The 22,989-nt window shown below is 35.2% G+C and overlaps 3 protein-coding genes across 4 annotated transcripts; 2 read left to right on the top strand and 1 right to left on the bottom strand.

Moving 5' to 3' along the window:
• Nucleotides 1-12,181: 12,181 nt before the first annotated feature.
• On the top strand, nucleotides 12,182-13,986 carry LOC131626300 (protein NETWORKED 4B-like). Its single transcript, XM_058897130.1, has one exon. The coding sequence runs from the start codon at nucleotides 12,182-12,184 to the stop codon at nucleotides 13,862-13,864; it is 1,683 nt and encodes a 560-aa protein (XP_058753113.1). The 3' UTR covers nucleotides 13,865-13,986.
• A 1,696-nt stretch (nucleotides 13,987-15,682) lies between these two features.
• On the top strand, nucleotides 15,683-21,202 carry LOC131626321 (protein ENHANCED DISEASE RESISTANCE 4-like). 2 transcript variants are annotated; one of them, XM_058897155.1, is made up of 3 exons: nucleotides 15,683-16,194; nucleotides 16,336-16,506; nucleotides 18,522-21,202. In XM_058897155.1, the coding sequence occupies exons 2-3, from the start codon at nucleotides 16,386-16,388 to the stop codon at nucleotides 20,930-20,932; spliced, it is 2,532 nt and encodes an 843-aa protein (XP_058753138.1). In that variant the 5' UTR covers nucleotides 15,683-16,194; nucleotides 16,336-16,385; the 3' UTR covers nucleotides 20,933-21,202. The 2 variants fall into 2 exon arrangements, with proteins under 2 accessions (XP_058753138.1, XP_058753137.1); XM_058897154.1 differs by having other exon boundaries at nucleotides 15,683-16,206.
• A 56-nt stretch (nucleotides 21,203-21,258) lies between these two features.
• LOC131626322 (uncharacterized) lies at nucleotides 21,259-22,530 on the bottom strand. The gene is made up of 4 exons (XM_058897156.1): nucleotides 22,181-22,530; nucleotides 22,009-22,084; nucleotides 21,783-21,909; nucleotides 21,259-21,651 (listed from the first exon to the last, which is right to left on the bottom strand). The coding sequence occupies exons 1-4, from the start codon at nucleotides 22,292-22,294 to the stop codon at nucleotides 21,450-21,452; spliced, it is 519 nt and encodes a 172-aa protein (XP_058753139.1). The 5' UTR covers nucleotides 22,295-22,530; the 3' UTR covers nucleotides 21,259-21,449.
• Nucleotides 22,531-22,989: the final 459 nt, after the last annotated feature.

The following is a 22,989-nucleotide window of genomic DNA, read 5'->3' as shown; positions in this document are numbered from 1 at the left end:
TCTTTTGATGTGTAGCAAATCACCTTCTTATGTGCAACGTCTCTTACAGTTGTTTGCTCTATTGATTCTATTGGGTGATATGGTATGCTACTTGTGATACTTCATGAAGATCACATCTTAATTGTTTTACCCAAAACTTACCAAAAGGGGAGATTGTAGTTCCTTTTGTTCGGCTGCATCAGATAAAAAAACATATGTACAAGATGTTCCAGCATGTGTTCCAGCATCTGAGTGTGACTGTGTTTGTTGTTGAGAAGTGATGTTCAACTAAAGTGCTTGTGAGAACCAGTTAAGCAAGAGTTATTCAGATAAAGTGCTTATCATAAGTAGTTATAAGCAAGATGTTCCTAAATATAGCTAAAGTTAATAATGAAATGAATTGGTTACAAAGAAACAACAAAGTGACTAAATAGGTATACCTTCAATGGTAACTATTATGGATGTATGTCGTCCTGAGTCTTTGGTAGTCGTCCTCCTTCGAGGCTCTAACGGTGAACTTCTCTTTTTTAGTGGATGTTGTAGTGTTCATGCCCATAGCTTCTTGATTCTTATTGACTTGATCGAAATTGGATTGAGTTACCTTCATGAATTCAGCTATAGTTAGTACTAATGGAGATGGATTCCTTTGTGTTAAGGAGCGGGTTATTTGGCATTTAAATCAGGGATGTTGCTCCACTTGATGTCTGGATGATCTTTCCAACCAGCATTATAAGTGTTAAATATGGATAACCTCTTTGAAAAGTTTTAACAAATTGAGCTTCTTTAGTATATCCCTCTGGTACACAGTTGTCATTTGCAATCCCTTCTCCAGAAAAAGCAACACAATAATAGTTGAACTTGATTGACAGTTGCTGGAACATGAGTAGCACCAACTAAATGTTTGGTAAGAACTTCCAGTTGAGCTAACACAACATGCTAACACAACATTATTGGTATCTTACTCGAGCATACTCTTCTTCTTTATACCTATTTCACTTGGAGACAAGTATTCATTCTAGCACATTCTTTTGATAGGCTCTTTCATTTTATCTTTAGTCTTGTTCCTTATAGTACATCTAACCAAGGTGTCAAGAAGTATTCTTGTCTCAACTTCCAAACCTTTAGGGAAAACTTGCATCTGCTCCATACTGCTCATGTTGTGGTAGGATATCTTTTAAGTAATAGTCTGAATCTCTCCTTAGTATCACTTAAGGACTCATCATCACATTGTTCAAAATTTGAAATCTTGACCCTTCTTTACACAAAATAGGTGTTCATTAAAAACCTTTCTAGAAATTTATCTTTTAACTCAGTCCATGTCTGAATGTTTCCACTTGGTAAATAATGTAGCCAGTCTTTTGGCTTTCTAGTTAAAAAACCCGAACAACATCAGCTTGATTTACTATCAGTTACTCCTATTAGGTTGCACATAGAACGTGTCTCGTAAATAGGAGTCAGATACTCCAATGGATCTCTAATGGGAATTCCATCGAATTGGTTATCTCTCAAACCTGCAAGAACAACATTTTTAATGTCAAATGTAACAGGAATAGCCAGTCGGAACCTGAGAGATATCTACCCATCGTCAGTTCTTCTATAATAGTCTCCCATAATATGCCTCGATGGACAGACCATGACTCTTTCTGTTTGTAATTTCTTTGTTAATCGTTCTAATTAGGATGCTTTTCGAGTTTCTCTTGCTATCTTCTATATCCTTAACCTCGTATAAACAACACCTCAATAGTACTGCACTAATTAACAATAACTAAAAAACATAAATTTAAAATAAAAATAAAATAAATAAAAACCAAAACATAAATTAAAAACATAAATTAAAAAAATAGAAAATAAAATAAAACCAGAATAACAATAAAATGGAAAATAAATATAAACAAAGAAAATTTAAAACTAAACCTTAAAATTTTAAAAATAACAAAACACAAAAATTGTCTTGTTGAAATAATTCAACAAATCCTGACAACAAGGCTAGAAATTTGATGACAATATAGCAAGTGTACTAATGTATCGAAATAAAAAATTTATAATTTTGTATTTACATGGATTGTGCTATTTTTAACAAAGCGATTTGTGTGCTATAGAAAGTAAATTTTGGGGGGGGGGGGAAGGGTTTAAGGTTTGATTTTGTAAAAATAAAAGCGTAAATGAAATTGTTAGAAAAAAACTGATCAGATAAAGGCGATTAGGCCTTATTTTGAATCCTATGTATGTCATTATTGATGCTAATATCTAATTTTCCTATATTGATTATTCAGCTAGTACAACGGTTTAACTTAGCCGCTATACCCAATCTCTTGGTGTATAACTCACTATTCTACACTATTCATACCTAATCGATTACTAAGTTAAACATTTACTTTAGATCTGATTTGCAAGGTTTCAATTAGTAATCAATACGAGTTCTAAGTTCAATATTTGAATTCGTCAACACATATAAAGCAACGAACATAAAAATAACTGAATAACAATACTGAATTAAACAAAAATTGCAAAGAGTACAAAATGTAAACATATGATCCAACAGATTCATACTGGTTCATCTAACAAGCCCTAATCAATAAAAACTTGGCTACACATACTAATAGGATTCATAATTTAAATAAAAAAATTACATAAATCTCCGGTTAGAATTTGGATTCCAATGATGAAAATTATTAATCTAGAGCTTCAGAAATTGCTTTGCCAACAAAATTTTATTACAAAAATGTCCACCCCCTTTTTCCTATGCGTTTTTGCCTTTTATAGAAGTCAAAATGCGTCAGAAACAGGGTTCCCTCGCGGCCAAAATTATCTTCACCATGCCCATGATTCTTTCACTGCTCCCACAATTTTTCCAATTGTTAGAGTTTTTTGTTAGCTTTCATTTATTGTTAGTCCCACCTCAACAAAAGTTACAAAACTCTACATATAATCAAATTACTTGACAAATGTCATGATGTAAATTTTGTTGAAAATGATCTTTTATTCATAATTTTTTTCTTCACTTTTTCATCTTTTTTATCTGTTTCTTCACTTCTTCATTTTCTTCCTATTGATGATGGTATGCATGGGTTCCTTCCCCTCACTCTTTTTTCTGCCATGTGTTTCCTCGAGTTCTTTCTTTCCTTCAATCAGTGTCGGTTCCTTGTTTGCAATGTTGATATTATTAATATTATTATTATTATATTGTTTTATTATATGTTTGTAAGGGTAGTTTGGTATTTCCCACGATACATTATTTATACTCTGGTGTAACCCTAATTCTCCAACTCTTATTCATTCTATTGAAACCCTTATTGAAAGTGTCTTTCTTCTCTATGCTTCTACCTATTCACTATTCCTGGAATCTCAGTCGGCACTTGTTCATGGTAACTAATTGAATATCTACAGGGTATTTGCATTGAAAAATATTACATGATTGCAAGATAGATATTTTTGCTAGTGGTCAAAATAGAAAGGTATTTCATCATATTCAAGAAATCATGCAAGGTATTATTGAATTCGTGTATGCCACTGCCAGTTGTTGCGTTCCGCACAGGGTCCGAATATAAGTTGATTTGCATCATTCTTAGTATTGAATACATTGACAAATTAATTTAATTTTTTTTGTCAATTTTAAATTATACTTTGTTTAATTGTGGTATTCTGGCTGTCTTATAATTGATTACAATGAGTAATGATAAAGATGACTCCCTTCAATCGGTTAGTGTTCAACTCGTCGGAGAAAATTATCCTTATTGGAGTTATGTAATGAGAAATTTTTTGAAAGGAAAAAGAATGTGGAGTTATGTTGATGGAACCTCGGTTAAACCTACTGATAAAAAGGATGAAGCAAAATATGCAAAAGAGTTGGAAACATGGGATGTTAGTAATTCGAAGATCCTTACTTTGATCAATAATTCTGTTTCTCAGTCAATAGGTGTGCAACTAGCAAAATATGATACTGCTAATGAGGTGTGGGATCATTTGAAACGTTTGTATGCTCAATCTAATTTTGCAAAACGGTATCAGTTGGAGAGTGATATTAGAGCTCTCAAACAAAATAACATGACCATTCAGGAATTTTATTCAGCGATGAGTAGTCTGTGGGATCAGTTAGCTCTTATGGAATCAAATGATTTGAAATTTGTCAAAGCGTACACAGATTAAAGAGAAGAACAACGTTTGGTTCAATTTCTGATGGCACTTAGGGATGATTTTGAGGGTATTCGTGGGGGAATTTTGCATCGTAATCCTCTTCCTAGTGTTGATTCAGTTTTCAATGAATTATTGGCAGAAGAAACTAGACCCAAGTCCCACTCAAATTTGATTCCTAATAAAGGAGTTCTCTCCATACCTCCGTCTGTTTTTGCTGCTCCATTCCACAAAGGAAAATCTCAAGGTAGGGTTGGACTTGGTATTGATGAATGTGCCTTTTGCAAGGAGAAAGGTCATTGGAAAGCACAATGTCCCAGACTGTTGAAAGGAAATAGGAAAACTTCCAGGAGTCCATCATCCAATGTTGTTGCTGCTGCTCCTACTACAATTGGTTCTGGTTCTGATCATGTATACCCATCTGAGACTACCTCTCAAATATCTGATATTGTAGAGCAACTCCAAAAGCTTCTTACCACTCAATCACGTGCCATGTCTGCCTCCTCTATTAAAGGTTTGAACTCTTCTTGTTTGTCAGGTATATCTCCTTCCACGTGGATTCTAGACTCTGGAGCATCACATCATATGTCATATGATGCTAAATCATTTTTGTCTGTGAATAATGCACCATCTATGTCAGTTATGACTGCTGATGGCACTCATATGCCATTAGCAGGCATTGGTTCTGTCTCGACACCCAATTTTTCATTTTCTGACGTTTACTATATTCCTAATCTCACTTTGAGTCTTGCTTCTGTTAGTCAATTATGTGATTCAGGTTACTCAGTTATGTTTTCTTCCACTTCTTGTTGTGTGCAGGATCCTCATTCTGGGAGGATGATTGGGACAGGCCGTAGACAAGGGGGACTTTATGTTTTGGATGAGTTGAGAGTCCCAGATACTGCAGCTTCAACCTCTAGCTCCACAACTGATTTATTATCCTCTTTTCATTTGAATTCTTCGTCTTCTAGTTTTTATTTATGGCATTACCGTCTTGGACATGTCTCTGCTTCTAGATTAAAGTATTTGGCTTCTACTGAAGTATTAGGAAAGTTACAAACCACTGATATTTCAGATTGTTGTGGGTGTAAACTTGCTAAATTTTCAGCATTACCATTTAGTAAAAGTATTTCCATTTCATATGCACCATTTGATTTAGTTCACTCTGATGTATGGGGTCCATCACCTGTTCTTACTAAGGGTGGATCTAGATATTATGTTTCGTTTATTGATGACTATACTCGTTATTGTTGGGTTTATCTTATGAAAAATCGTTCTGAATTTTTTGACATTTACTGTATGTTTCGTGCTATGGTTAAAACTCAACATAATGTTGTTATAAAGTGCTTCCGTTGTGATTTAGGTGGTGAATATACCTCTAATAAATTCTATGAATTGCTTGATTTTGATGGTACAATTCATCAAATATCTTGTACTGATACTCCTCAACAAAATGGAGTTGCTGAAAGGAAACACCGTCACATTATTGAGACCGCTCGTTCCCTTTTGTTCTCTGCTTCTGTTCCTAGTGAATTTTAGGGTGAAGCAGTTCTTACTGATGTTCATGTTATTAATAGAATCCCATCGTCCATCACATCAGGTTTGTCTCCCTTTGAAAGATTGTATAACTCTATCCCTGATTATTCCTCTTTAAAAGTGTTTGGCTCTACTTGTTTTGTTCTTCGCCCACGAGTAGAACGTAGTAAGTTGTCTTCTCGTTCTGCTATATGTGTTTTTCTTGGTTATGGTGATGGTCAAAAGGGTTATCGCTGTTATGATCCTGATGCAAAGAAATTGTATGTTTCTCGTCATGTGGTTTTCCTTGAACACATTCCTTTTTACTCTCTTTCTTCTAATTCTCATATTACTAGCGGTTCAAAACTCACCCATATTGATCCTTTTAGTTATATTTGATAATGGTTCTAGTGATTGTAATCTTGAGAATTGCAGGACTGATACTGTAGCTACTCCAGATATAGATTTCCCTCTTGTCCCCACGGCTGCCCAAGAACCTCCTGCAATTGTTGATCCTCCGCCTCCCCGTTATCCCTCTCGTGACCGTAAGTCTACTCAATTGCCTGATTTTGTCTATTCTACTTACTCAACTTCTTTTGCTTCTTTTCTAACCTCTATCCACAGTTTGTCTGAGCCTTCTTCCTATAAAGAGGCTATTTTTGACCCTCTTTGGCAGCAGGCTATGACAGAAGAACTTTCTGCTTTGCATAAAACAAATACTTGGGAATTAGTACCTCTTCCTCTTGGAAAACGTGCTATTGGGTCTCGCTGGATATACAAGATCAAAACTAAGTCTGATGGGTCAGTTGAGCGCTATAAAGCACGCCTTGTTGCTAAGGGATTCTCTCAACAATATGGTATGGATTATGAAGAAACTTTCGCTCCTGTTGCTAAGATGACTACTATTCGCACTCTTATAGCAGTTGCATCTGTTCGTCAATGGCATATTTCTCAAATGGATGTTAAAAATGCATTTCTAAATGGTGATCTTCAAGAGGAAGTTTATATGGTACCCCCACAAGGTGTTTCTCATAATCAAGGCGAAGTTTGTAAGTTGAAGAAAGCATTATATGGCCTTAAACAAGCTCCACGAGCTTGTTTTGAGAAGTTTACCACTGTGATTACATCTATTGGATTTCAATCTAGTAATCATGATTCTGCTTTGTTTGTCAAGACCACTTATCATGGTCGTATTTTACTCTCATTATATGTTGATGATATGATTATTACAGGGGATGATACAGATGGAATTAATGATTTGAAATTACAGTTAGCCAGAGAGTTTGAGATGAAGGACTTAGGCACTCTTAGATATTTTTTGGGCATTGAAGTTGCTTACTCTCCTAGAGGCTATCTTCTCTCTCAGTCCAAGTATATTGCCAACATTCTTGAACAGGCTCACCTTTCTGATACTAGAGTAGCAGATAGCCCCCTTGAGTTGAATGTGAAGTATGCTCCATCTGATGGTGTTTCTCTACCAGATCCCACCTTATATCGCACTTTGGTTGGCAGCCTGGTGTACCTTACGATTACTAGACCAGATATTGCTTATGTAGTTCATGTTGTTAGTCAGTTTGTTGTCTCTCCTACTACAGTGCATTGGGCAGTCGTCCTTCGCATATGTCGTTATCTTCGGGGAACCCAATTTCAGAGCCTTCTATTTCCCTCATCGTCCTCATTGGAAATACGTGCTTATTATGATGCTGATTGGGCTGGAGACCCCACAGATCGTAAGTCTACCACAGGGTTTTGTATCTTTCTTAGAGACTCTCTTATTTCTTGGAAGAGTAAGAAACAAGACATTGTCTCTAGCTCTTCTACAGAAGCGGAGTATCGTGCTATGGCATCCACCACTACTGAAATGGTTTGGTTGCGTTGGTTACTTTCCGATATGGGTGTCATTCTTTCGGAACCAAATCCCATGTATTGTGATAACAAGAGTGCCACTCAAATTGCCCACAACTCAGTCTTTCATGAACGTACCAAACACATTGAAATTGATTGTCACTTCACTCGTCATCATCTTCAGCATGGGACAATCACTCTACCGTTTGTCTCATCCGCTTTACAGATTGCAGATTTGTTTACGAAGACGCATTCCATTAAACGTTTTCGTTTTTTGATTGCCAAACTTTCGATGCTTCCTACTAATGCATCTTGAGTAGGGGTGGAAATAGGCTGGGCCGAGTTAGGCTTTGCCAAGCCTGAGCCTGGCCTGCTATAATATTCAAAGCCTAAGCCTGGCCTGTAGCCTATCATAGGCTTATTTTTTTGGCCTGGGCCTGGCCTTTTTGAAGGCCTGATTGGCCTATTAGCCTACTTAAAAGCCTATTTCATTTGAACATTTATAAATAAGTCATTCAACTCGTCTTTATATAGACTAACAAATTAAAAGATCGGTGAGATTAAATGTTTGTTTGCATTAGTTTATTTGAGTTTACCTAGTAGCATAAATTTTGTGATATTATTTGTTTGAGAGAACTTATCGAAACAACTTATGACATTGTTCATAAGATTCTTTTCATCTTATTTTCATAATTTCTTCCAGATAACTAAAATTTATTTTTATATTTTTAACTCAAAGTAAAAAATATAATATAATAATAATAAAATTATTCATATTTATTTAAATAGGCCGGTCTCTTAGGCTTAAAAGGCTTTTTATGTGGCCTGTGGCCTAGCCTTTTTAACTAAATAGGCTTATAAAAAAGCCTAGGCCTTTTCTATTTATCTAAAAAGCCTGGCCTGACCTAGGCCTATGTAGGCTGGACCGTGGGCCCCTGTTAGTCGGCCTGGCCTATTCCCACCCCTAATCTTGAGTTTGAGGGAAGACGTTAGATATTATTAATATTATTATTATATTGTTTTATTATATGTTTGTAAGGGTAGTTTGGTATTTCCCACGATACATTATTTATACTCTGGTGTAACCCTAATTCTCCAACTTTTATTCATTCTATTGAAACCCTTATTGAAAGTGTCTTTCTTCTCTATGCTTCTACCTATTCACTATTGTTAACATGCAAAATCAATTGCTCCTCAATGGAGCTTCAAAGATTCTAGAAAATATGACCTAGAAGCCTTCGAATATGCTTCCATTGTCGCTACAACACCTTCATTAGTGTGATACTCTACCATCAAAGAGATGACTCACTGGGTGGCTAGTGTCATTCTTCCAATAATGAAGTTGTATACCGACTTGAAATAGATTACCAAGAATTTTGTCTTTACTATTTTTCTGGTCTCTCTTTTTTCCCAATAGAGGCCATCAACTCAACATAGTCCTATGGTCTCATTCATAGTCACAGAATTCGCAGGTATTGGTGAAGAACCGCGAATTGGTTCGTGAGTACCGGTTCGCGGTACTTTTGCAAATTGGTACGCTGAAATTCGCATAGAATTCACATCATTCGAAGAACCAGACGTACCAAAACAAACTTGAACTTCCTTAGATTTTTCTATACTTTAACTAATAAATTGATTAAACTAAAGACCCACCAACTCTCAGCTATTTTGCAAGCTGTATTGGACTTAAGGGCCCCACTAATTCATTAGTCTTAGGCAAGCTCTATCGTATGCTGCAACTGCAAGTCTTTTTATAGCTATATTATATTTTGAAACCAAACAAAGTAGCGATGTGGGACTTTGTTATATTTTACCCAAAGTATGATAGTGTCTACTGTCTACATATACATCTTCATCTCTTAACCATATTTTCCTACAAAAATAATTATTTTATAACTAAAAAAATTAGGAATTAATTTTTTTAATCAAATAAATTGAGAACTTATTTTAATTAAATAATTTTTTATTCATAGCGTACCGATTATTCTATTTTAACGTACCGCGAACCCAAATAGCGTACCGACTCTGTATACCCCCTAACGTACCTAATTCTTTAAGAGTTGCGAACCGCGAACCCGAATTCGTACCACGTACCGAAGCGAATTACGAATTATGTGACTATGGTCTCATTGTTGAGACATTAAATCCTCGAAGATCACTTCCCTTGTAGAGGGGTGAGTTTCTCACGAGTGAATTGCAATATTTCCACGAGGTCGGTGTACGTGATATTACATGAGCTCCCTTGATCTATCAATTCTCTTCGCACATCGATGTTTGCCATGATGTCTCTTATTAATTAAAGGATATGGGGATTTTGAACTCTGTTGACTAGTTATTTGTCGTAGAAGAAGATTGATGGTCTTTCCTTTTGGACGGAGCCTTGGGTAACATATGATTATGCACCACCATTTCCATCAACTTCCTATTTATCAAGTAAGAGGAGGCTCCATCAAAATGAGGGAACCAACTTGAAATGACTATTGTTGTATTTAGTCTACCTTGGTCGGGGGATGGTTAGTTTATTTGGAGAAACTTATCACTCATTTCCCCAGGGTTTGTCTAATTGTTAATGGGGATGGTCTCCCTCGGATAGTGAGGACCTTCCTTAGAATTCATCAAGATAGGCAAGGTTTTCATTTGTCGAAGTCCCTTTGGATGTCATGTAAGCGATCGATTATTTTTTCTCTTATTTTTCATTGGAATGCTTCTCCTTTTATATGCGTTATCTCACTTTTTTATCAGTGGACTATCATCCTCGGACCTCTTCTCCTCGGATATTTTATTGCCCTAGTGAGAGAATCTACAGAATCTTTCATTTCTAATCAGATATTCAATAATGTTCTTCATTTGAACACATTTGTTTGTGTTATGGTTGCCGCTGCAGAAATGAAAATAAAAGTATTGAGACTTGTCTACTCCAGGACGTCTTCATAAAGGCTTAAGTGCTTCAATCTTCTCTTCTTTAAACTCCACTTTGATGCATTCTTGTAGAATGCGCTTCCTTGAAGTGTTTAGAGGGTTGTAGTCTTTTTACTATGATGGTGGTACTCCTTCATCTTCTTAATTTATGATATTCAAATACTGATCTCTTCCATTTTAAATTCCATGTGAGAATACCAATTAAATCTCCCACATGCCCAAGAGACCAGTCTCATTTGTCTGAGGTACTAAAGAGCCTAGGGAATCTAGCACACCAAACAGACAAATTAGAGTTGACAAGTAAATCATATGCAAACTGATTTTATTTAAACAAAGACATGTATTGCATAAGGGATATGAATGATTAAGATCCCATAAAGTACATATCTGCCCCTATGTCCAAAACCACAATGCAAGTCACTGACTTTGTTACCATATTCCTCACATCCAATTACACCTTATAACCTTCATGATAAGGCCTTCAATTACTGTAAAATTTGGACATATTTTCTACTTCTATGGCGACCTCAAGATCAAAAGCTTCGTCGGTGACCTAGAGATCAAAAGCTTCACCAGTGATATAAATATGATGGCTTGCACTCTCTCTCCTTCTTGAACTGTTCTGCTACTGCATATGAAAATCTGTGTGGGAAATCTTGTGGGCTGAAGCTTTGTCGACGACATCGAGATCCAAAGCTTAGTTGTTGACATCAAATTGTACCTCGCAACCAAACATAGATTCACTCTGTTGAGATCCATATGTTTTCTAGAGCGTCTTTAAGGGATTTGAGGAATCCAAAAGCTTATGCAAGGGCAACGTCATGTTAGGCGGGGGTGATATCCATCAATAAGGACCAGCTCAGTTTTACCACACCTCACGATGGGCGCTAATTGTACTTGTTGAAAGTGCAATAGTCTAGAGAGATTTTGCTCACACAGGGATTGCGCGAAACTATGTGATTTTTGTAGAATTGGTAAATGATGCATAAATTCCAAGGTTTGAGTATTTATGGAGAACTTCTTGGGCCGGATAGAAGTAAAGAAACAATTTCTCCTATATTTTCAATGTTAATGATAATTAACAATGAAACATTATTATTAAGTTATAACTTTAAAATATAAAATATTTTTTATTTTCTTTACCAATTTGTCAGTATATATTTTCTCTTGAAATGTACTAAATTGTTTAATGAAAAATTAAAGAGTATCGTACTAAAAAAATAGGAAAGTGTAGATTTTATTATAAGGGAGGAGAACGTAATATTTTTTTTAGGGCATATTTTAGTTTTTTTTTTAAAAAATTCTATACTATGCGCATCCTAATCCTAAGAATACGTTTTTAACAATAGAAACCCGGTAATATTGCATATATAGTGAATATATAGCGAGTGGAATTATAAGTTTCTAAACCCTAAACCTGTATCACTTAGCCGAGTTCTTCTCTCTAAACCTACTGCCTTCTCCAATCTCTTAACAAGATTGCTTTGATAGCTTGGTATGTCAATATTTATTTTCAGATGATGAATACTTTGTTTTTTTCAAACTGTAATCTAGATTATTATTATTTATGTTATTGTATTTATACGATGATATGTTATTATGGTTTGAACAATAGCTTGATTTTTGAAATGTTGATCATTGGAATAGAAGGTTTGCATGTACCATAAATTCTTCTTGCAAATATTGTTGTATCTTGGAATTAGAACTTTGCATGGACTTTTTATTTTTCTACTAGTGCATAGTTCTTATAATTATAGAGTTCTAATCATTTAATTTATTTCTAGAATCACAGATGGATGATTCTAGCAATTGTGATATAGGTTGTGATGGAGAGAGTGCAGCGATGATCCCAAACCAGAAGACTCTCACTATTCACTTGCCTTCCAGCTCTAACATTGATGTGAGCTCTATGGTTTCTATGAAGGAGGATTGTGAATCGCCTATGTCATCATGGGCTTCCGATCCCGAAACTGATATCTCATCTGTGACCAGTTGTCATGTAATAATGCCTGAGGAGTCCCTTCAGGATGTTGACCTTGAAGGAAACTATGAAAACCAGTTCGTCGGGGTGGAAAACAATGATGATGGTTTTTTGTGGGAGATGGACAATAGAAGTTATGAAGACTTGCTCAAAAAATTCATTGAAAAGGAGGAAGATCTAAGAGTTTCCAATTTAAAGCTTCAACTTTCAGAACAAGAGATCACAGGGTTGGCTATTCAAGTTGAGGTTCTTGAGATTCAGATTGATGATGCGTGTCAAAAATTGGAGCTGAAAGAGGATGAGTTGTGTGAACAAAAGAAGCTTTTGGGAAAACAGATTTCCAAGTTGAAGATTCAAAATTTAAACAGTGTGGATCAATTTGCTGATGCGCGCGGAGAATTGAATTTGAAAAAACGCGAGCTTGTTAATGTGCGCAAAGAATTAGAGTTGAAAGAGAAGGAGTTGAATGAACAAAAGAAGCTTTCAGAAGAAGAGATTTTCAAGTTGAAGAATCAAATTAAAGAAAATGAGAATCAGCTTGATAATGTGCAAAAAGAATTAGAGTTGAAAGAAAAGGAGTTGAATGAGCAAAAAGAGCTTTCAGAAGAAGAGATTTTCAAATTGAGGAAGCAAGTTAAAGAAAGTGAGAATCGGCTTGATAATGTGTGGGATGAATTGAATCTGAAAACGGAGAAGTTGCAAAAACAAACTGTTGAATTAGATACTTATATTCCAGAATCTGTCTACAAGATTACAAATTTGATGGAACAACTTGAAGAGGCTCATAAGAAACTCGAGATTTCAACCGACGAAATTGCAACTTTACAAAAGGAACTTGGTAGTAAGTCATCTATGATTCGTCGGTTGCAATGTGAGATTAAAGAGGAAAAGAAAAAGATGCATTCGACATTGTTTGATTTGCAGGCTACGTATGTTTGCGAGCAAGAAAAGATGAGTTCTGATATTGCAAGTTTGTCAAAACAGAAAAAACAATTGACCTCTAAACTAGAGGCCTGTGAGTCTAGAAACAAGGAGTTAGAACAAAAAGTTATGCGAAATGAAGCTGAAAATTTGACACATTTGCAAGAAATCAGGAATTTGAGGACAAAACTTGGTCAGAGAATGAATGATGTAGAAGCTGCTAATAAGAAATCAGCAAGAGTAATGATTCAAATAGATGAAGCCAATGTCCAGATTGATAAGCTTAAGGCTGAGATATGCTCCCGCGACGATGAAATATCTCATTTGAAGAAATATATAAACGACGTAAACACATCACGAATTGAGCTGGTGCTTAACTATAGAGCTAAATTGAATGAAGAAAATAAGTTGAAATTGAAAGTGGAGGAACTTGAAAAGGAGGTGAAGAAACAGAATGGGGTGATCTTGGATATGGCTAAGGAGAAGAAGGAGGCAATTAGACAACTGTGTAATTCACTTGAGCACTACAGGAGTGGATATAATGAGCGTATCCGAGCATTGAATGGTTTATAAGCATTGCGGGCGCGCACACTGTCATACTTCCTAGTTTAACATTTAGGTGTGTCTTGTGGTTTTGTTTTGTTTTATTTGTTAGATTTTGGTTGTTATCGGTTTTTTCATATTTATTTCTTAATAATTTCTGCTATGCACCTAAACATTGGATAATAATGTGTTTCCTCTTGTTACTTTGAATTTGATAAAATTTTGAAATTCTGAGAAAATAATGAAATTTGATTTATATGAGATCAATATTGGTTTGGCATGTTTGTCCAATCTTTGTGGTATTTTTAGGTTTGTTTTTCATCTGAAGTTGATCACTTTTCTGTTGCTGGTTTACTAGTTTGCTTTGTTTTGGAGGCAGCTTTGAACTTGATCGAATTGTCTTATTGTAATTGTATCATGCAGCTTGCTTTTATCTAGATTTTTGAGTTTGGGAGTACGGCAATCTTTGAATTTAACTTTTTTTTTCAAAAATTTTATTTTAATTTAAAAAGAAAGATTCATCAAATATAAGGAAAATTTATTAATATTGGAAGAGATCTAATAGATCTATTTTCACTTGTCTTGACTATATTCTTGAACAAGTATACCGTCAAATTAGTCTCTACAGAATGTTCTTAAATAGATGTTTGACAGCATAAATATTTCAAAAAAAAAAATCCTGAAGTCAATTAAATTTTATTCATATTAATTCCTTAATATTAAATTAAGGGATTACATGGATAATAAGTATTAATACTAACAACTTTCTTTGATTTTAGTGATATGACAACAAAAAAAAGTCTTATAATCTCTTATCTCAGCAGCTATTTCAAAAATACTTATTTGCTTTCAAAAATACTTCTTTTTCTGGAGATATACAACAGAAAAAAAATTGCCAAATTTTAATAAATACTTTTTTTTTTGTCAAATTTTAGTTTGTTTCGGAGATGCGTATACGGAATGTAATTATTTTAAAGTTTTTCAATTTAAAATACTTCCACCTCCAAAAAAAACGTGTTTATTAATATGTATCTTGAGAAATAAATCATAAATGAAATTGAGCTAATGGGATTGCTTAATGTACAATAGAATTCATAAGTTCCAGAACTTAACATTTTTATCATTGAAGTCGACACACGTGGCGTTCCCGTTATTTAAATATTGTGTGTTCCCGTTATTTAAATATTTGTGTAAGTTACGTGATGAAGCAATTCAAAAAGTAGGTTATTTGGCATTAAATAATATTAATCTTGATAATTGATGGGGTCAAACGTAAATTTATTGGACCATATATACATTTCTTATTCAAATTACTATTGAAATGAAATTGATTTAAATTGCTTAGATGTTTGGTTTAAATTGCTTAGATGTTGCTTAAATATAATTAAATATAATATGACAATTGGTAAAAAAAAAAAAAAACTGAAACAATAAAAAAAAAAGTTCTCCAAAATATGCTCTAAAAGTATCACACGTTGGATTGAGATATTGCCTATTATTAACAAAAAGAAGTTAATTGATAGTAAATTGTTAATTACAAAAACCAACTTGACATTTTAATAAAGTCAGAAGTTTTCTAGAATATTTTAAAACCACCAAACCGGTTTAAAAGTGTTCTGAAAAATCAACTTAGAGGTTTATTCATATTATTGGACCATCGATGACCGGAATTTTTATTTTTATATTCCGTTGTGGATGAATGGTTCAAATTGAACAAATCAAATTCAAAATCATATTTTATTTCAAATATCCACCGTGAATGATACTGACGTTGAAAATCATACTCCTCATATCATTTTTATTTTCCCAAAAAAGTTGACATTTTCTTACATTTGACAGATCTAGAAAAACAACATCACCTACGAGATAGACCAAGTCAGACACCTTCACCATAATTCTTATAGCTGACTTTCTTCCAACTCACACACAAAAAAAACAGCGTAACACAACGCGTCTTTAAAAGAGACAAAATCTCAAACACACAACACATTAACAACAAACGAGTTGACTAACAAACCAAACACGAAATACAAGACTCTTTTGTTGTTACTGTTTCACTTCCACGCAGCAACAACTCCAACATTTCATACAAGACCCTACTCAGAATTTCTGTTATCTTTCACATTCTAATTATTGTTAATTTAGTCGTTTTCTTTGCGTCAAGGAAAAGCTTCTTTCGCATTTATTTCTCAGCATGTTCCTTCCTCTACTTTCTCTCCCTCTCTTCATTACTATAACATAACACCCTTCTAACCTCTAAACCCCTTTCCATTCTTCATTATTTCTTTTTCTTTCTCCCCTTTGTGCTGTTCATTCAAATTCAACTATTTCCTGAGATTTTGTAACCTGATATAACCAAGGTACACACCAGTGTAAGTGATTTTTGGCTTATAACTTTTATGCAGTTTGTTGTTACAATATCCTGTTGTTTCTTTTCTTTCATAGTTAAGTAAGCCTTGTTTTATACTAATTCTTATTCATCTGTTTTTTTATGGTGACAGTGAGAGTATTTGTGGCCAAGACACAACAATTGGACTAAATTTGAAGTAATATGTCTGGTAAATTGGTTCACAAACTTCGGATAGTTAAATGTCCGAAATGCCGGCAACTTCTTCAAGAGCCTCAAGGATATGATGTATACAAATGTGGTGGATGTGGAACTGATCTTCAAGGTGAAGTTTCTATTTGATTTTTGTTTTGTATACTTTTCAAATTTTACTCTGTTGCAAAATTGTGATGTTTATGGCTATTACACTTATTGAACTGTTGCATTTGACATTGATTAACTGTATGTTTTTTATAAGCAAAATATATTAAAAGAAGTATTCCAATTTCCAACCCAATACAATTGACCGAGTCTAAGTCCGACATCACATTAAGAGACAACTACCCGTCTTCATGTAGAAGACTACCATGATCATACTAAAGAAAAACCAATCCACCATAAAATTACAACGGAATTACAACGAGAAAAATAACTGGTCACCCAAAAAAGCAAGATTGCAATTAGCTCTTCAACGATCAATTATAGGAGCGGCATCAATTTTAGACCTTCCACTAGATTTCTGAGTGATGACAGCAGCTTCCAATGGTCTTACCAAATTGTTCAAAATACTTCATGGATTCTTTTTTATTTTCCAAGCAAATCCTCCAACAAAGCCTTGGTGAATATTGTGTCATCAAACTGTACTGGCTCTTCACCTTTCTGTTATGGGTGTGGACGGTTCCAACCTACGACAGATCATCATTTGCTCCATGCATCGTAACAGCACCAACAATGGACTACAATGTTACCTTGCATACTTGCATGCTTGTCACTCAGAATAGAGTATATTTGCCAAATAAGCCTGATGTTCCAACTTCCAGTTCCTACCCGCCTCTAGTCCACATTACAATACACGCACAACAGGATTACCTAAGGCACCATGCCACAACCTTCTATTAGATACCTCCAAAACGCTAAAGCCCCGACCAAGCTTCTATACCAGTTCTAGACAGTGAATTAGACTGTTTTGATGTCCTTTATGTGTTTCTAATTAGGAATAGCTACGGCACTTGTTCATCTTCCTTTGATTTTCTACCTTTATGACCCTTCTTTCTACATGTTTCCAAAGAACCGATATAAAACTGAATGCAAACTCTTGAAGAGTTTGTTACAACATTTGGTTTATATAAGGGCTGCAGTGATAGCTGTCACTGCCAGCTAGCCTAACTAATGCTAAACATACCAAATATAAACTAACAGCAGTATATTCACTCTATTAGGTTGCATACACCGATCAATAGCGCGACCACCTATTACCAATGTTATGTCCCTATGCCATCCGAGCACGTCCAGCACAGTAGACCATCTTTTCCTTACATTTATTATAGCACAATATAGTGAAATTAGAAATGGCCCTTTGTGCATTGCTTAGAATAGTCCAAGGCATTCCCTGCTTTATACAAAGTCCACAAGATTTCAGGCAGACAATTTTGTAGCATATTATATATTTCTCCTTCTTCAGCTTTTTCCTTCGAATTAATTCCCCGAACTTCAAGAAGTCAATGCAGCTGTCCGTCTCCAATGGTCCTTCAATTCCAATCCAAGTCCAGAATTACACTCAAAAAACATATGACACAATTCTACTCCCCTGAAGCAAAAACACAACTGCTCTCGTGCTCTACATCGATCAACCCTCTGCGTGATAGCGCTTCCCTAGTTGCTAACTTCTCATGCATCAGTCGCCATGCAAACGCTCGAACTTTTGAAGGAACAGCACTGCTCCAAACTTTAGACATTGCACGAGTTGACTCAACACATGTTGGAGACATACTATTACTCTGCTGAATAGCCTTGTACCCGAAACATAGATTATAACCGCCAGCTTACACACCCCTAACTTTTAAGCATTGGTTAATTGTATAAAGTGGTTATTTTATTCTACTGTGAAATTTTCCAAACCAAACTGATGTTTTCTGGTATAGTTTTATTTTTCATTCGTTCTCCCTGCTTTATTGATATAAATGACTTATGTACACTTTATAAAATATAAACAAATTAGTGCGGTTTAACCCTTTTGTCCAACTACATTTGCATGTGAATTTCAATGAGTATCCAAGTTTTCAAATAAGGATATTGAGTGTATTATGTATATCTAGCTCTTGGTTCCGAGGACTGATATCCTTTTCATTTCTTTTCATACAGCTAAGAAACAAAGTATGGCTGTGAAGTCAGATTCCAGTATACAAATCGAGGCAGCTCCTGGAAACTCACTGCATCTAGTTTCTGACAGTAAACAGCGTAGCGATAAAAAGCGTCGGTTTCCTCTTCGGAAAGATAGTTTGAAGGCTAAGGAAACTGCTTCTTCTAGAGAATGTCATATGAATGGGAACAGTGAGTACAATGGTGGTCAGCTAGTACCGTTCAAATTCACAGATGAAGAAGAACTAGAAGGTGAGTTGGATATCCCGAAACTGTCACTTAGAAGGCATGGAGTTTCCAAAAAAGTCGGTTCTGTTAAAACCACTCATTGTGAGATTGAGGAGATAAGTAATGGGGATTTTTCATTAGAAAGACCAAAAGAAAAGTCTATTTCTTCATCTGATGAAGATGAAAGTAATGACAAATCAGCTCCGGTAGGGGATATCCCAAAAATGGAAATTGCTGAAATTAATTTAGAAAAGTTGTCGCCAGAGGAAGCAGCAGGTGCAGAATTGATTTCAAAATCAGATGAAGCAAATGTCAATATAGAGAAGTCAGTTACAGAAGATGCAAACCCTGAAGTGAAAGTTATTGCAAGTGATTTAGGAGGAGCAGAAGGGGATTTGAACGTATGTGCTTTGGATGCCGACAATGAAAAATCAGCTATAGAGGATGCAAAATCAGAAGTGGAAACTGCAGAAGCTACTACTACAAAAAATCCAAGCATTGAGAATGTGGATACATTAGATACCACGGAACAAAGTGATCATAGTTCAGAACTTAGTGATGTTCATGGAAAAGAAAAACTTGCTGAATCCCCAACGACCCAAAGCTCTAATGCTTATGATGATGGTCTCTCTCCTCACGATGGAATCAATGGGCGGATCCCTATCCAACATCTAGATTCTTTGAAGAATACTTACACTGTGGATGAAGGAAGAATCAGAAAGGGTAAAGGTCCTGCTAATGGTGATTTTGGAACACGGTATCAATCAGATGTCCCAGAGGAAAAGAATCACATGGTGAAAGACAACGGAAGGGATAAAAACAAAGTGTTAGAAAATACAAGTCATGGTGATTCACATTTCATGAAAACCAAGAGAGATCACGAGTTTCCATCGAGAATACCTTTCCGTCGAAATGGTTACCAATCACACGATGAAAGTGGTAGGCCGTCAAATGGAATGCATGATGAGAGTTCAAGCTTTCTTTCGCGTGACCCCCGTGAGGAAACTGACCAGGAGAAGGTGAAACTGTTGGGAATGATTTATAAGTTGCAGGTTCAACTCAACAAGACTCGCTATGATAGTGAGAAATCAAATGGAAGAATGGCCACTGGTGTATCTTACCAGGAGAATCATAATTCTGCATACAGACGCCATAGCCATGTCCTTCATGGGGGAAGGTTTTCTCATGCTCTTGATCACTCTAGGTGTAACGGAAGATGTAATTGTGAAATCACATCGCGTCAAAGGCATAAATACTCGCGGATACCTTATTCGGCTGAAGCAACAAGTTGGGCATACTGTGTTGACCATCCTTGTCACCATTGTTGTTCCCATGTCTCAGCAGATCTGTCTCCACGTGTTCATTTCCAACATGAAGATTTACACAGGTGTTGTCGAGCACACGATTGTTGCTCTTCAGGTCCACAATACTTCACATCCTCTAAACTCCCATTATATAGCAGTGACACAAACTCTGATGATCTGAGATATAGGGCTACTGTAGCGAGGAAATATTTAAGGGAGAAACAGAACTTGGCTAAGCGACATCACAGGCCAGTAGCAGGTGGAGCTCCGTTTGTCACTTGTCCTAAATGTTTTAAACTGCTTCAGTTACCTGCAGATTTTCTTTATAAAAAGGCATGTCATCAACTGAAATGTGGCGGATGTTCAGAGGTACTCAAGTTTTCACTCAAAGATGGAACTCATGTAGTACCTTTTTCATCGGTTACTACAACAGGTCTTCCGTCTCGTGAGCTTCACCACGAAAGCGAGGTGATTAGTGGCGGCAAGCTACCATCAAAAACTCATGTCAACCATCACCATTATTCACCTGCAAAACCCATCTCATATTATGATGATTATGGACTTTCTTTCTCTCAAAGCTTCTCCTCAGAAGTAGATCCTGCTTTTCTTACACAACAAATTGATCCCTTGCACAGCAGTGAATATGTTAACCCGGGTGTCTCTCCTAGCTCAACATTTAAGGCAAAGATCATTGCTTCAAGATATTTTAGTTCAATTGCAGCTCCAACGGAGACAGATCAATCAACAGAACTTTCCTCCAACATGTCTGAACCTAGGAAATTGTCACCAGAAAAGGCGGCAAGGCCACCACGCAAAAGTACTCTGCATAAACTGATGGGTTATTCTACACCAAGTAAAGTGATAAAAGGGACTCCTTGTTGAAGGCAAAGGAACTCATAGACTCATAATCAATTTAGAAAATCATCCATGTAAAGAAAGTGTCAATATTATTTCATTTTATTTATGTACATACCAAATTACCAGTTTTGGAACAGGTGGTGTATAAATAATTCCATTAGATTTTTTCCATAACATTTAATGCGTGTTTTGCACATTATTTCAGAAATTTTAGTTAATGTTTATAAATAACAACTTTCTTATGTCTCTTGTATTAGTACAAGTGTTATCGAACCTTGTTCAATATTTAGCTAAAATAAAATGCCCATTGAAACTTTCAAAATAGAATTTTGGGTAATACTCATTAGCACTAAAAAAAGTTATCTGTTAACTAAATTTCTTCTCATTGGTACACATCATTAATTCCCAAAAATACAAAAAAAAAAAAAACTTATAGAATTATAGGTTGAGTCCTCTATAATTTGACATGTTAATGCAAACTGGATTCTTTAATGTTCAATCAAATACTCCTCCGTACATGGATACAGTTCAAGAATATATTTTACAGAGTTTTGGTTGAACTATGTGAGCCAACAAAATGATCATCATTATCTGAATCGGATTCTTCATCTTCTGGTTCAAAAGGTCTCATCCTGTTTGTATTGGCTTCCAATGGAGGCAACCCATCATCATCACTCGCGTCCGACTCATTCTCTTGTTGCGCGACAACTCTTTCATTTAGATCATCTTTAAAAATCTCAGGCCTATACATAAAACATCATTTTAAAAAACTACTATCTGATACCATGTGGATCCCATTAGATACAAAACTAGAATATGAACAAGGTATGTAAAGTGAAATATGTAAGAAATGAAGTTGTTAACAAGAGCACACCATTCTGAAGATTTCTTTAATGCGCGGAGTTGATCATAGAAAAGAACTTGAGAAACAATACACCCAACCTTACTTCCCGATTCAAGAGCCTCTTTCTTTCCGCTCTCATCAACTACAACAAAATTTCCTGAAAATTGAGAAAAAAATCAACTATAATCATCAATGATAACACAAAAATCATTAGTTCACAATGCACAAGAAGTTGGTAGTTAAGTAAAAAACGAACCTCGTTTAATCCACATGCTTTTCTGGAATTTAGCCGGAAATAGAGCTAGTGATTTCTCTCCAGTTGCATCCATAACCTTGAAAGAAATCGTAGTGGAACAATACATTACAATTATGATTAAGAAACTGAAAAAGAATATTATAAAAAAATAAATAAATAAAATTTGTAAAACCTCAATAAGATTGGAGCCTCGAAGAGAGACTACTTGCATGATGCATTGGCCGTCTCCGAGAGTTACATGTTTTTCCTCTGATGCTCTTTTCAAATTCTTCCTTCCTCCTTTCATGGCCACAAAATATTGATGTGTTGTTTGAGGATTTAACACAGTAACGAAACTCTGCGATGGATGTGAAGTTGGTTGAATCTGGAGAGAGAATGAAAGCAGAAGGAGAAGAAATGGTGAAGAATATATGAAAAAACGGAGTAGGAACAAACGGCGTGGTTGACTTGCGGCGGCTAGGTTTAACGAAGAGGAAGAAATCAGACTCTGCAAAGTGAGTTTTTTTTAACAAAGAAAACCTTTTCTTTTTCAATACAAATTTCAATATTCAAAATTAATTTTCTTTTTTAATGAATTTAAAGTATATACTAAATAATTACGATATAAATTTCTAGCTGTATACAAATTTTATTTCAATTATTTAATTGAATGAATGTGATTTTAAAATTATAAATTTTAAAATCGTATTTTTATCATAAAAAATAATTAATGTTATAATTTTTAGTAGGGTGGACAAATTTTAACAGACCGATTCAAACCAACAGATTCATTGTAATTTTTGTGTAAACGGTTCGGAGTGGATCGGGTGTCTGGTTGATTCAGTTGCTTAATTTGGATAGTATAGGGTTGACTCGGTCGGGCTCGAATGATTATTTAGATCCGTTAGAAATTAAACCCGACCAAACTCAACTAATATTAAAAAAAAGTTATTATTTTATATGGATCCATTTTAAAAATGAAGTTCTGTTATAATATTATCA

This window comes from Vicia villosa, unplaced genomic scaffold (assembly GCF_029867415.1).
Source record: "Vicia villosa cultivar HV-30 ecotype Madison, WI unplaced genomic scaffold, Vvil1.0 ctg.000282F_1_1, whole genome shotgun sequence".
In the NCBI taxonomy this organism is placed as follows: Eukaryota; Viridiplantae; Streptophyta; class Magnoliopsida; order Fabales; family Fabaceae; genus Vicia; species Vicia villosa.
Note: the sequence above shows the minus strand (reverse complement) of the source record. Positions and strands in the feature narration are given on the sequence as shown.